The following is a 13,756-nucleotide window of genomic DNA, read 5'->3' on the forward strand; positions in this document are numbered from 1 at the left end:
TTTGTGTGCTTTTCACAGGAGTCTTCTCTTCATTCCTAAGCAAGTTGGATTTAGGTATAATAACAGGAATAATAACAGGCTTGGCACTCAGTGGGGCGGTTCACAACCAACCAACTCTTGCAGCCAGCCTGGCTGTAGTCATTATTGCTTCAGAGCTTGGGAAACTGAGGCACAGCGTTAAGCGTTACGGTGAGTGACAGAGCTGGGAATAAGATCCAGGGCTTCTTGTGTTAACTGAAAGGCACAGAACACCCTGCTGGGGACAGCCCACGTGTCACCCCCGAGCTGTGCAATGATAGCAGGAGAACTCGCAGTCAGACCATGGCCTTGCAAAACCTGCCAAATAGGCTGAGGGGGCCCAGCTCAGACTCAGCCGTGTTCCTGCAGACTAAGCTGGTAATTTATAAGGAAGAAGAGAAGCATTTATACTTCTGTTTTCCTTATTTGCCTTCTCTTGGCTGCTGCAGCTTTCAAGAAAGAGGCCCATTGACAGGCGAAATGGGCTTTCCAGCTGTGTCCCCTGCTCATGCTGCTCCTCCATGTGCTGTTCTCGCTCTCCCAGAGGAGCTGCTCTGAAAGGCTCCAGGCTCCGGAGGTGACAGCATCGCTGCAGGGCAGCTACTGGCAGAGCAGGACCTTGCAAATTTGTATTTCCTACTTTTCTAACAGTGGACGCAACGATCGAGAAGCAAAATGTCCTATGAGCAGCACGCACAGGGACTCAGAATGGTTTAGAACCTGAATTTCAAAGCAGCAGAGGAGACCGGGAACATGGCCCCCTGTCCCTAAAACAGTATGCGAGTGGCGTCAGCAGACCTGAGCTGGGGAGAATCGAGCACAAGGCTCCATAGAAAAAGCTCATTAACGAGCTATTTGGGAAACCAATTCACAGCCCAGAAATTACTGTTGGATGTGCAGGAGAATGAAAAATAGCGGGACTGTGTGAGTGAAATCCCTTTCAGTTTTGTTGATTAAGGTTTTATACAGGATGCTGGGACTTTAAATAGCGCATCAGAGGCTTTGCAACTGGCTAGCTTTGATATGAGCCATGCAAAGACGTGCTCTTTTGTATTTATTCTGGAGCCTGCCCGACAGACAATTCAAAAGCAATCACCAGCAGCCGTGACAGCAGCAACCTGTTGCTAAGGAATTACATGCAGTGCAAAATAGAAAGGTTTCTCAGTTAGCAGCAACAAAGTAAAAGGGGAGTGGGAGATGAGCACAGATGGAACAATGCAAAGCTGCAGCCAGAGCAGGTCAGGTTTTCATCTGGAAAGGATAGGAAGAAATTTAGAATTGATTTTTTTGCTTTTTAAAAAGAGTTTTTCTACTTCTCAGTAGGTAAGGCTCCGTTTGGTGGCTTTGCAGGGGCTCTGTGATCCCACTGCTGCATAAAAGCGTCCGTGTGCCATGGTCAGCCCTTGCTGGGGGTGGTTCAGGAGCTTGGACATGACCCCCAAAGCAGTTGAGAGCCCATCCCGGAGATGGCCCTGGCATGCATGGATCCAGCCCTTGCCAAGATGCCTTTCAGCCCCACTCTGGAGCTGAGATTCAGTTCCCAAAGCATTTGGAGGAGAGAGGAGGGAAGCCAGGGAGCAGGAACCGGGTGCAGACCTCTCTCAGGCTCCTACTCCAGGTCCCAGCCCTCCTTCCCTAGCGACAGACCATCTGCATCTCCCTAGGGCCAACAAGCTGACGCTCCTATCTCTTATTTAAATGAAATTCAAAGTGCCTTGTTGGCTTTTAAATACGCATTTTCTGAGCATGACCCCAGCTGCCCTTGAAATAATACTATTGTGCAACGAATCCCTGCAGGGAATTATCATCTGAGCTCATTCGCTCTTTTTTCACTGGAGTCAATTAAAAGCAGAGTAGCTGGTGATTTAATACCTCCGGTGTCTGAGGAAGCCCCACATCCATACAGAGGCTGGCTCTGGCATTTTGCTGGCCTTTTAGACACATTCTTGGAGTGGGGAAATGTTTTTTCCAGCCACCCAATGTGGTCTCAATTTCACCCATGTCTGTACAGAGCACTGAAGTCCTGTGTCCTTGGCTTGTCTTCTTCCCATGCATATTAATTAACGCCCAGCATTGCACATCCTCCCTGCATTAAGTCACAGGGCAAGCTGTTCTCTGTTCCCCATGCACCTTCTCCCTTCAGATAAACCCAGAGCACTTCCACCTCCAAAGAGGGTCGAGGCTCACAAACAGCCATTCAATGCAGTTGTAGTTATATTTCCAAGAGCAGAAGAAACCATTGTCACCAACTCCCTGCAACTGGGAATTTTAAACTGGGCTGAATCCCTCTTGTTCCAGTGCTGAGGTGCACTAGGTGCGGCTGGAGGAGGCTCCTGGTGAGTAAACAGCAGAGGCTGAGCCCAATTGTTTGTGCCATTACAGTCTCCCTTTTTCTTTCCATTTCATGACCTCCTTATTTAATGTCATTGACTGTTGGGCAAGATCATCAGGACTGTTCGCAGCAGCATGACCTACTTTGTCATTATTTTTGCTGACTTCCTAACCGAAATTGTGAGCTTGGAGCCCACCCAAGCCATTCAGTGTTTCTCAGCTGAATAACAAATCCAATTAAGTGGAAGAAAGCCTGGCTTTCACGCTGTCAGCACCCGCACATGTCACTTCCCTCGCCCCGGCATGCGCTGCACTGCCAGCATCTGCATCCCACACAAGGATCCTTCTGTGTACGTCTGCACCCACCTCCAGATGCTGGTGGGAAACCAGTTCCAGAGGACGGATCCTGGCTCTCCCGTGTGTCCTTCCATCCCTCCTGACATCCTCTGTCCAGAGCAAACGCTGTAGGATCCTCCTGCTCTCAGAGTCAGTGTCATGGGCAGTCAGTGCCATGGCATTTCTGGCAGTCTGGGGCAGGTGCTGGGCTTGCTGCAGGTGCAGGGAGCCACATAAACACCAGTTACCCTCTCTGGGTCACTGGAGGAACAACAGACCAGACACACTCAGAGAGGTGGATGCTTCCCAAGCCCTGCAGGTCCGGCCCCCTCCTCTGCCCACACTGTTCCCTGCGGGGCCAGGGCCCTCCTGAGCTCACTGGGGTTTCCCACAGAGCTCTGCTAATGACTCACTGCTCTAATTAAACTCCTGCCTGATTAGGCTCGCCAGCCTGGATGGGAAGATGCACCTGGCAGGAATTGGCTCTTTGGTGAAAGGAAGGCACGGCAATGGGCACCAGCAGCTAGGGCTAGCTCTGATCTCCCTATCTGCGCTGCTCCAGAGCTGCGTTATTTATTCTTGCACACATAGATTAAAAAGGTCGAAGCAACATCTCTTGTATCAGCAGCTAATGTCAAGTATTATCTTCCCCTTAACTGAAACACGTTCCAACCCTAAACAAATCAACACTTTGCAGTGTTTAGCATCCCTCTAACTAATTAACAAAACCCAGGAGCCTTCAATGGAAAAACTAACTCATCCCTTTACCATTCACCTTGCATCTGATCACAAGGCGGCTCACTCAGCGAACTAATTAGGGTTTTGCCTTCCCTTCTCTTAATAAAGCTTCCATGAATGAGAAGCCTGTCTGCGAGCCCCAGGCCAGCTTGCACCTGTGCCCTCACAGCCCTCCTGTTTGCAGCCAGCACCAGGACTGAATCAGCAAAGGCAGCGAAGAGGATGCATGGAGGGAGCAAAAGGAAGAGGTGCTGCTCAGGGACTATCTAAAATAAGCTGCCCATGGGGCATGGAGAGAACCCCAGCTGTACTGCCCAGCGGGCTCTGCAGCAGAACTGTCCTTCTCTCCCAATTACAAATCACACGTAGTAAATGTGCTCTTCCTCCTCCTGGAACTGGTGCCCATGGCATGGCAGCAGCTGGGTGCATCAGTGCTGCTGCATTTACAGCAGCTCTGGAAGGGCTTGGGGTGATTCCTGCCTAGTGCAGGGGCACGTGCCGTAGAGCACCCCATGCTCCTTAGGGGATAGCTGCCTTAGCCAGGGTGTTTGGAGGCACCCAAAGCGTGGGGCTGATGGGGCCCACAGGAGAAAGCACTCTTCAAACGCAGGAGCCGTCATCATTGCGGCAAAAGCTTTTATTTGCTTTGGTAAATAGGTGAGCGAGGATGAATGGGAATGCAAAAAAAAGGAGGACCCGCGATCAGGCTCAGAGGTACGGGAAAGCCCTTTCATCTGCCATCCCGCGCCCTGGGAGCTGCCAGGCTCTGAGCTCTGTGGCAGCAGGCACGCTCAGGGGCACGGACAGCAGGCGGGTCTTATACACAACATGAGCAACAGAGAAGTGAGCCGGGAGGTGAAATGCAGCCCACTGCTGGCCAGTGGGGCGTTGGAGGGGGACTGGCATTTCCCAACTCATCTGCTATACAGTGTTCCCTCCAGGATGTGAGGCAGCATCTCCAGTTCTCAGCCAAATGAGATGGAACACCCTGGAACCGGAGTTACCCAGGTTTTAACTGAGATAAGCGGTAATTTCAGTGGGTGACAGAAACTGCAGGGCATAAGAGCACCTGCGGCCACCACCTGCAGGTTATCTCAGTGCTAGGAGCCTGCCTGGGAGCTGAAGTGGCTGAGATAATGGCTGTGACACTTCCTCCTCTTGTAAAAGGATGAAAAAGTGGGAGAAAAAGAGCTGAGCATCACTACGACCCTTAAGCAGAACGTAAATCTTCAAAGAGAAGAAAAATAAAGAGTCCAATGGGTGCATGGTGGAACCCTGGTGATAAAAGCCATGCAGATGTTTGATTACAGGTAGGGCTGCATCTGTTCCTTCACCCCCCATGCAACAAAGTCAATGGCAGGAATACCAGAGGGGTGGAAGAAATCAGGCAGAAAACTCAGACTTAAAATCAAATTTATTTAGAGGAAAAATGACTTTACAAGAGGTTGATGCTGATAACTAAAAAGGAAGATAAATAAAAGCTTGTTACAAAACCAAATGGTTTCTGGCAAGTTACAGAAAAACTGAAGAATTTTACAGTCAATAACCTGCTCACTTTTTACATAATTACAAATTAACATACAGCAATTAGGTTTTACCCTCTTTTTTAAAAATTCCTTTTTTTTTTTTAAACTTTTTTTTTTTTAAACTTTTACGGGTTCAACATGAAAATGCAAAGCATATTTTTTCTCTCTCTTTTTTTTTTTTAAAGAAACAAACCAAAAGCAGAGGTACATCGGGTTGTTCTAATACACCTCCTCAACGCTCTGGGAATTACTCAAGTGCATTCCGTATTAGTACAACATAAACACCAGGCTAAACTTTAACCATAGGCGAACTGAACTGGACGTAAGATTTTTTTTTTTATTTTCTTTTTGAGTCACCGTTTAATATCGACAGAACAGTAAAATACTTCAGAGCATGGAAATGGTTGATACCTACAGACAGCTTAAATACATACAAAGCTCACAGCTGTACGCCAAGCAGTGAACGTCATCCTGCCCCCCACCCCCCAAGCGAAGGAAGCAGAATATATTTGGGCAAAGCATCAGTGTCAGTGAAATGCGTGTGGAAGGAAAGGCACCGAGCCCCCAAAATGCAGGTGGGCTGGGAGCCAGCGCTGTGCTTCCCGTGACCCAGGAGCCAGAGGTGTCACCAGTTCAGCTCGCCTATCTTTAAAACTTAGCTGCATCGTTGGATCAAGAACTCATCGCTGATTGCTGCCCCTTCTGAGAAGCGATGCAAGAGTTAGGAGCAGCAGGGGAGGTTTTTTTTCTTTAAAAGGATGCCTTAAATTACGTTGAATTCCCAAACCTGGCCAGCAGGCAGAATAACTTCCAGAGTTCTGGTTAACAAGGAATGTTTTGTGGGATTTAAGCAGATGCTCTCTCCTGTACCCCCTCCCCATTCCTCCCTTGCTCCGTGCCAGACACCCTGCACAGCTTCCATGGTGTTTGGCACCTGATGAACCTCTCCTGACCCAGTGGCAATGGGAAGGACTGGGTTCGGGCGTTTCGCTAACAGCTTTGAGATATCCTAATGCAGCAAGGAAGGTGCAAAGACTTCAGGCTCTACAGATGCTCTTGCCTTTGGAAGGCCGTACAAACCAGCTCAAGCTCATGGCATTGCTTCTCAGCAGTGGTCAAACTCCAGGAATAAGGAGGAGGAGGGTGGTGGTGTGGGGTCACACAGGGCGACACAGCCGGGCCATCAGAAGCCAACTGCTCCGCTCCTGGTGCCTGCTCCTAAGTGCCATGGTGTGAGGCCAGGGGGCTTCGTGAGCAAATGACTGCTGGGCTCTCCCATGGGGAAAGGGCTCACCCTGCGGTGGGTCTGTCATCATGTTCACAGCCACTTTGGTCTAATAATGATACAAAACGCTTGGCCCTTTGTCCCCTCCCAGAACAAGGGCAGGCCAGTGCTGGTAACACTGCTCTGTGCAGCTCGGGCCGTGCTGGGCATGCAGAGGGGAAAGCAACTACACAGCTGATTGTCTCCACATAACTGAACTGAAAAGTGACACCACCAGTTCCATTTAAAGTGCTTTAAGGCATCAAACTGACAGAAAGTTACATGCTGAGATGATCACGGCATTTAAAAGAAACTAAGGCAAACCCCACACATCTCCACCAAGTCCTACACCTACAACTGCTCCCTGCTCCCGGGGTCTCCTGGCTGATACTGACCACCTTTGTACTTCATGTGAGACACTGCCAAAACTGTTCCGTGCCCCAGGAACCCCACACAGGATGAGGAGGTTTGGGTTCTCTCAGTGGGAACCAGGCCCAGCGTCAGGTTGGGCTGAAGGAAAAACATGCTCCCAGCACCTGCAGGATGAGGGCCAGGCCCGGAACTGAAGCAAACACGATTTAAGGCTGGGAAAAGGGGCTGTAAAACTGGGACCGTGGTCTAGCAGACAACCTTAGGCAATCCGCAGGGATCAGAGTGGGAATCAGACTCTGGGAACCTATGCCAAGTGTTTCCAAAGAAAACCTGAGTGGGAAAAAAACAAAAGGCTGAAGAAGTAAAAACAAGTCCTCACCTTCCTAAAGGTAACAGAAGGAAGCAGCAGTGTGGGAGTAGAGGCTTCAATCCAAATAAAGTGAGTCATGTAGCAATGTACATCCTCCAGGGACAAAGGTCTGCCCACTGGGATGTCAGACGCAAACAGCTTTGATGTATTTTCCTTCAGGATAATTCTGATTCAAACCCACGGTATCTTTGACAAACGGGCCTTCAGAGCTCATGTAGCAAGTACTGCTTCCAGCGAGGGCCCTGGGTGCTCGTTTTGGAGTGCACAGGTCAGAAGAGGGACTGAAACCAGGCGGACTCGGCCCTGCTGCCCTGGGTCTCCCTACTGAGGCCCTTCTCAGAGCTACAGAATGTTTCCCTGCTTTGTGACTTCAAGCAATGCTGGGGAAAAGACACTGGGATGAGAAGAAAAGCTCAGACTGGCAAAGGCTATTATAGACTCCAGGGAGTGCTCAGAAATACCGAGGGCCTGATCTCTGTTTATACAACAGTAAATGAGCCATGCACTGGTTTGGTTTCCAAAAACTTCAGCTTGGCACATGTGTTTTCCCAGCCATGCAAATAGTGGGGCAGAAGTTAGCCTGTTCAACGGGTGCTTTTCTCGTTGAGAAGGTAACAACAAAACTTCCAGACAAGAGGAGCTGCCCGGATCCACCTGGACATCCACCCAGGCCCTCACAGCACTGCAGAACCTCGTGTTTTGCTCTCCCTTTGCCTCCAAGAAGCATAAGAAAACCTAAGGAAAATATTTAACCAAAGAAAAGAGCTGATAGGAGGACTCTTGTCTGAAGTCACTGATTCTCTTTCCCAGACTTTTCCAGCCCAAAGATGCTCTGCCTTATAGAAAGCTCTCAGTTGAAATCATGTAACTGTGGGCATGGCACTGCCCAAACCCTGGTTGGGTAGGAACCAGGGAGATCAGAATGTTGGATTTACCAATCTTCTCTTGGTAAGAAAATAAAAACAAAACAGAAAAAAAAAAAAGGGAAGAAAAAAACCAAACCAACCCCCAACCCCCAAACAAAAGCAAAATAAAAAAATAAAACCAAGTAAACTTCTTTTAAAAAAAGAACTCTTTCAAATAAACAGAAAGATAAATAATTTTGCAAGCCCCGCTTGCAATTAAGAACGAGCACCAAATAACATTAAAAAAAAAAGCAAAATAAAAATTAAATCTCAACCCTTTTCCTTTCTTCCTTTTTTTTTTTTTTTTTTTTTTTCTTTTTTGCATTTTAGTAGTTCAGAGAGCTTCAAAAGCAAGCAGGCGGCTCAGGGCTCCAGCAGAGACCTGCACAGACCACGGGAGCACCCCTCTCACCTGCAACGCTGCTGATCTGCATCAGACTCCAGCTCTGACAACTGCTGGTGTTCCTAGCTTGGGAGAAGCGAAATCAAACAACAGTGCAACTAAAGAATTGTTGTGTTGTATGGTTTTGGTTTTGATTACAGCAAAACTGGTAGGAAAGGAAATGCATCCAACTCGGAGCAAACCTTTGGGTTATTTTGGAGCTGATAACGTCCTATCTCCATTCACAGATCCACTCGGCCAGTTGACCTCAGAGGGTCTGGAACAATCATGCAGGGAACAGAACTGGCTTGCTGCATTCCTCTTCCCTGTGGTACTCCACAGGTGTACAAACACCTCACCGTCGGCATATGCCGCTTTAGTGGCAGACTTGGCAGTGCTAGGCGAACAACTGGGCTTGATGACGCTAGAGGTTTTTCCAGCCGAAAAGACTCTATGATTCTGCATGGAGAGCTGTCCTCGAACCTTCCCCTTCTGCTGAGGCTGACACAGACACGGATGCACTCACACAGCGAGGGACACGCACCTGGCATGCCGGCCTTAGGACCTGCTGCACAGCGGTTTTGTTGAGGCAAATTTATTTTCCTCCCCAGAAACAAGGGCACAGTGTTGTAGAGGCGTGGGACTGAGAAGCTGTCTCCTCAGAGTTCACTCTGCTCTGACCTGTCTCACCAACGTGCCCTGAAATCGCTGGTGCTCTGCCTTAGAAACAAGCTGGAGAAGCTGACAAAATCCGGAGGAACAGAAGCCTGGCAGTAACATAAAGAGAGGGGGAAAGAAAACACATAACAGAACCAAGGTCCCTCAAAGCAGATTTCCAGCCACCACTCCCATAAGCCATCAGGCTTGTCTGAAGGGATGTCAGACAACTGGAGAAATAGATCCAAGCAAAACAAATCTTTACGTAAGAGATGGGAAGGAGTGAGCTGTAGCTCCAAGAGAGTGCTTAAAAAAAGCTGCTTAGAGTTTTTCCTACTTAAAGACCTTCTCTCCTGGCTTCCTAGAGTTGCCTTCCAAGCCTCCCCAGTTTCTCTTTTCTGCATCACTTTAAATATACCCCAAGTTCTGCTTGATTCTGGAAACACTTTGACACATAACTCGTCCGCCCCACATAAATCTTTTGGAAGTATCTTTGATTTTATTTGTTTCCTGAATTTTTCTTTTGAACACTGTTACTCTTCCCTGGTGTGCAGTACCTTGCTGAATCCCAGCACCCATGCCATGAGCACCAAGGGGTGTGCGAGTCAGCGGTGTTACAGCCGGGGCAGTAAGGGCAAGATATTTGATATCTACACACTCCCTGAAAGTCATCAGGCGTCACCTATCCCCGTGGGCCGAGCTAAGCTTGGCTGTACAGACCTCAGCATATCCCAGTGGATACAGAGATACAGAGATGGGTATGTACAGTATATCTATATACGCCAGTGTGTACGCACCATTTGTAGAGTCCTAATCTTTTTCTGAATGCTTGGTTTTGGTTATCTTCCCCACAAAAGGGGAATACGAAGGCACAGACCCCTTAAGGCTTTGTTCTCTCATCCCTTAGCAGTACGAGCAGACTGCAAACATCCGTCCCAACAGACCTGAATCCAGGTTTGCACAGGGAGATGGTACCACTTGCTGTGCGGGAAGCCTCTGCAGCGACAATTCACGCAAACCCAAGGAAAGAGGCCCCTTCCCACCACTTTATAAACTTTCATAACATTTTAATGAAAACCTCCAGATGCTTGTCGGATGCAGGCACCAGCACTGTGCTGTGGATCGGGCAGGGAGATGTCCGCTGTACGAAAGCTGAGAGTGACCGATGGAGCTGTCCCCACTCAGCAGAAGATCTCCTCACCCTCTGGAGGTGCTTCTGATGAATGAGAATCTGAGGGGAAAAGAAACAGGTGGGAATCACTACGGGAACGTAGAGATATAGCAAGCAGAGCAGGACTCCCTCCAGACATGTGGAAACCCTGTTCTCTGCCCAGTCCTCTGGGGGCCTTGAAAGATGTCCAGTTCCCAGTGAGCTATCAGGAAATTACAGCCATTAGGAAAACTGCTGAATTTCCTGGACACGAGCTGGAAAACATCAGTGAGTTAAGATGGATCAGCCGGTCACCTGAGAGCTTGAGATCAACTTGTGTACGGGCAAGAGGTCTGAGGTGCAGAACCGAGTGCTATGGGTATCGGGGGGGAAAATATCCACATTTAGTTTTTAGATCAATAGACAAGGTAGACCAGCTCGGGGGAAGGGAGAGCGCATGAGAAAGGTTGGAGACATTGCTTACAAACTAGAACAGTACTAGAAATGTCAGCAATGCTGCCGAAGCATCTTGAGGTACACGGGAAGACTCCAAGCAGGCTCTGAAAGCGTGGAAGCATGATCCCCTCTGAAGCAGAGCAAGCTGAAAAACACAGAGAGAAGCCAGCTTGTGGAAGCTGCTCAGAATAGGACAAGGAGAAGGGAGGCGAGCCCGTCCCTCTGACAACCCCAGTGGCTGCAGAGCAGGCAGAAAAGCCCACAGAGAAGATCACTCGAAGCTGGGAATTCCACTCATTACACCTGATCTTCTCCGTCCCTCTCTGTTACCATCTCCGTCCAAAGCGAGATGGCTTCCACAGGTTCGCTGGCTGGAGGGGCATGCCAGCTCACTGACCCTAAAAACACATCTGCGACCTCCTGACACTCACCGGATTCCTGGGAGCGATGTCCCCTGCCCTTTTTCTTCTTTTCCTTCTTTTCCTTTGGTTTGGATAAACTGAAGAGGCGGGTAGGCATCTGGGGCTGTTCCTCAGCTGCCTTGTTAGTCTGGTTTGTTGTGCTAAGCAAATGGGAAGTGCTTTTCTCTTTGTGTGTCCTTGAAAGATTGTTCCTTTTGGGGGAGACAGACAGTTCTGCATCAGAGTGCCCTTGCTTAGGGAACGAGGGGCTCTTCTGCTTGGAGGTGCCTTCGAGGCTGGACTGGGAGCAAACCCTTGCAAGTTTCTCGTGTCGATTTGACACCTATAAAAGAAAAGAAACAAGTTTCACTGGTGCATCGAAGAGGGTAGCGGGGAGTCTAGAGAGAGAAAAGATGTTTCCCACAGAGAACTCCAGCCCATTCACAAGCTACAAAGCAGAGCCATCCAGGCAAAGCCCTTTCTGTATAAGACAGGTGATGCATATAGAGTAACACTCCAGTATCTTTTTACTCCCACATGTAAAATCAACAGGCCAAGGGCAAACATTCTCTAAGATCTCGATACCACGACTCACCAGGCACTGCTAGCACACACACACAGTGGCAGCAGGCCAAGGGGGAGCGTGCCTCTCCGGGCAGCAAGCAGCACCGGCCGGGCATGTGGCAAAGGAAGGCTTCCCAAGAGAAAGATGAAAGCAAAACATTTCCCCGATTCTTCTAACGTCTGTCTCAGGGTATAATTGAGCCCTTGCATTCAAAGGGAAGATCAAAACAACAGCTCAACAAAGCCTCACCAAGCCCTCTATTAATAGCTCCGAACTGTCAGTGAGATGCCTTCATGAGAAGGTGCTTCCTTCCCTTGATCCTGAGCCCTCAGTTCCTTTACCTCTCAGCCTCTCCCATAGCACCCGTGCCCCAGCGCGCCGACAGATGCTGGGGAAGCTGTGCCGTGTGCTCCTGGCCTGACCAGGGCTGGGCTGGGAGGGAGCAGGCACTCCCTGGGTGATTTGCTCTACAGAGCTATACTGCTGAGCTCTGCAATTAGTCCATTCAGGCACCCAAAATAATTTCAGTTCCGCAATCCAGCATTTACAAGCTAATTTTGTTACAGCTCTAAGCAAACTGCATTCAAAATCAGGGAGTTATAAACAAACAAACGCTCAACAGCTGGCTTAAGGTTCAAACTCAGCCCATGTTTTGCAAACTGATGCATGCTCTCCCCAGCGTGCTAAAAAATGTACAGCACAGAACAGGATCTGTGCTTTGCTTTTTAGCTGTGGACAGTCCTACACCAGAAGCTTCTCACACCGGAGCAAGTGACCTTTGGGCCATGTCCAAACTGCAGATGTCTAGCCTCTTCAGGACAGGGACAACGTCTGCCTCTGCTAGATAAAGCTTGTGGAGGCAGGCATAAGCCCACAGTCTGCAAACAGAAGGGCCTTCACAGGGCCACCCTAAGCTGAAGGGTGCAAATGAGCAGCAACGTTTGGGCTGTTTCTGAGAGCAAATCCTCACCTGCCTCAGCGCTCCACAAAGCCAAACCCGTGTGGGGTGAATGTGAAAGGCAACACTTCAGACATCCCAGCACATCCTCCCCACGTGCCTCTGTCAAACAGAGACACTGGGAAGCGGGCAGAGCTCAGCAGCAATACTTCAGTGGCTTTTGAGGTGTAAGGAAAGAGCCAGCTTTAAGCGTCAGGCCCCGTGTACCCGGGGCTGGGCTGAAGCCAGCCAGTTGGTGCCGTGGGGCAGGCAGCCGGCTGGGAGCTCCTAGCAAAGCACAGCTCCCCGTGGGAGCCTGCCTGTTGGCAGCACTTACCTGGTTGTCATCATGTTCCAACCACATTTGAGGTTGTCGCTCCATGTCCTTCCTGAGTTGCTCCCGCTCCTTATCCACCTGCTTCTGCTTACTGAGAAGCTTCTCCATTTCAAGCTGGTAGGAGGCTTTCAACTGCCGCAGCTCCTCCCGCCTGCACTCCAGCTCCTGCCACCCTTTCTGGATTTCCTCCTCCCTCTTGGCCAGTTGGACTTCCAGCTCTGCCAGCTTCTTCTCCCGCGCTTCACACTCCTTCTCTGCCCTCCGCTTCTCCTCCTGGTGCTGAGCCTGCTGCTTCTTCAGGTTGGCGAGCTCCTGGCGCTGCTTCTCCAGGTTGCGCTGCTTCTCCTGCTCCAGCAGCGAGGTCGGGCGGAAGAAGCCTCGGGACAGAGCCCTCTCACTCAAGGCCAGCTTCTGGCCCTCGATGTAGGTGTCCTGCTGCAGGACAACACCCTGGGAAGGAAGGAGGGAGACATCACTGCAGGGCCCTCTCCAGGGTGAGCAGCTCCATATCTGAGCAGCTCAGGGCACCACCGAGCCGCATCTTTTTCTATCACATGTAGTATTCAGCTGAGGATGCCGCAATGGCAGCTTTGCCGGTCGAGGCCTAAACCTCCACCTGCAGCTTCCCAAATGGAAGCAGTGTGCCAGGCAGCAGCTGATTACTGCTGCTGTGCCAGGAGGCTGAAAGCAAGCCTGCCACAGGGTACTGGGCCATGCAGGGGTGGGGAAGAGGAACGGCTTCTGGACTGTGTCCAGGCCTGGGGCACCCAACACAAGAAAGATTTGGAGCTGTCAAAGCGGGTCAGCAGCTCAGAGGGCTGGAGCACCTCCCCTATGAAGGAAGGCTGAGGGACCTGGGCTTATTCAGCCTAGAGAGGAGAAGGCTCCAGGGAGATCTCATTGCCGGGTTTGGGCAAGCAGCATGTGGAAGTGGAATGAGCGGGCAGCATACCTGCAGAGCGCTGAGCAGCTTATGGAGGCTGGTAACGCTTTGGAGGACCTGCTGCAAGA

At 50.0% G+C, this 13,756-nt stretch overlaps 1 protein-coding gene across 12 annotated transcripts in view; it reads right to left on the reverse strand.

Annotated features, from left to right (window-relative positions):
* The window catches only part of AKAP13 (A-kinase anchoring protein 13), a 197,250-nt gene continuing 188,313 nt past the window's right edge, over positions 4,820-13,756 (reverse strand). For 7 of the 12 annotated variants that reach the window (XM_021407540.1, XM_021407539.1, XM_021407535.1 and 4 more), the window contains 5 exons: positions 13,698-13,748; positions 12,746-13,195; positions 10,937-11,249; positions 10,534-10,650; positions 4,820-10,130 (listed from right to left, as the gene is read on the reverse strand). In XM_021407540.1, coding sequence (XP_021263215.1) covers positions 10,081-10,130; positions 10,534-10,650; positions 10,937-11,249; positions 12,746-13,195; positions 13,698-13,748 — 981 coding nt within the window. In that variant the 3' untranslated portion in view covers positions 4,820-10,080. The remainder of the gene's footprint in view (positions 10,131-10,533; positions 10,651-10,936; positions 11,250-12,745; positions 13,196-13,697; positions 13,749-13,756) is intronic. The other 5 variants (XM_021407536.1, XM_021407537.1, XM_021407541.1 and 2 more) reach the window with 3 other exon arrangements.

Source organism: Numida meleagris, chromosome 9 (genome assembly GCF_002078875.1).
Source record: "Numida meleagris isolate 19003 breed g44 Domestic line chromosome 9, NumMel1.0, whole genome shotgun sequence".
Classification (NCBI taxonomy): Eukaryota; Metazoa; Chordata; class Aves; order Galliformes; family Numididae; genus Numida; species Numida meleagris.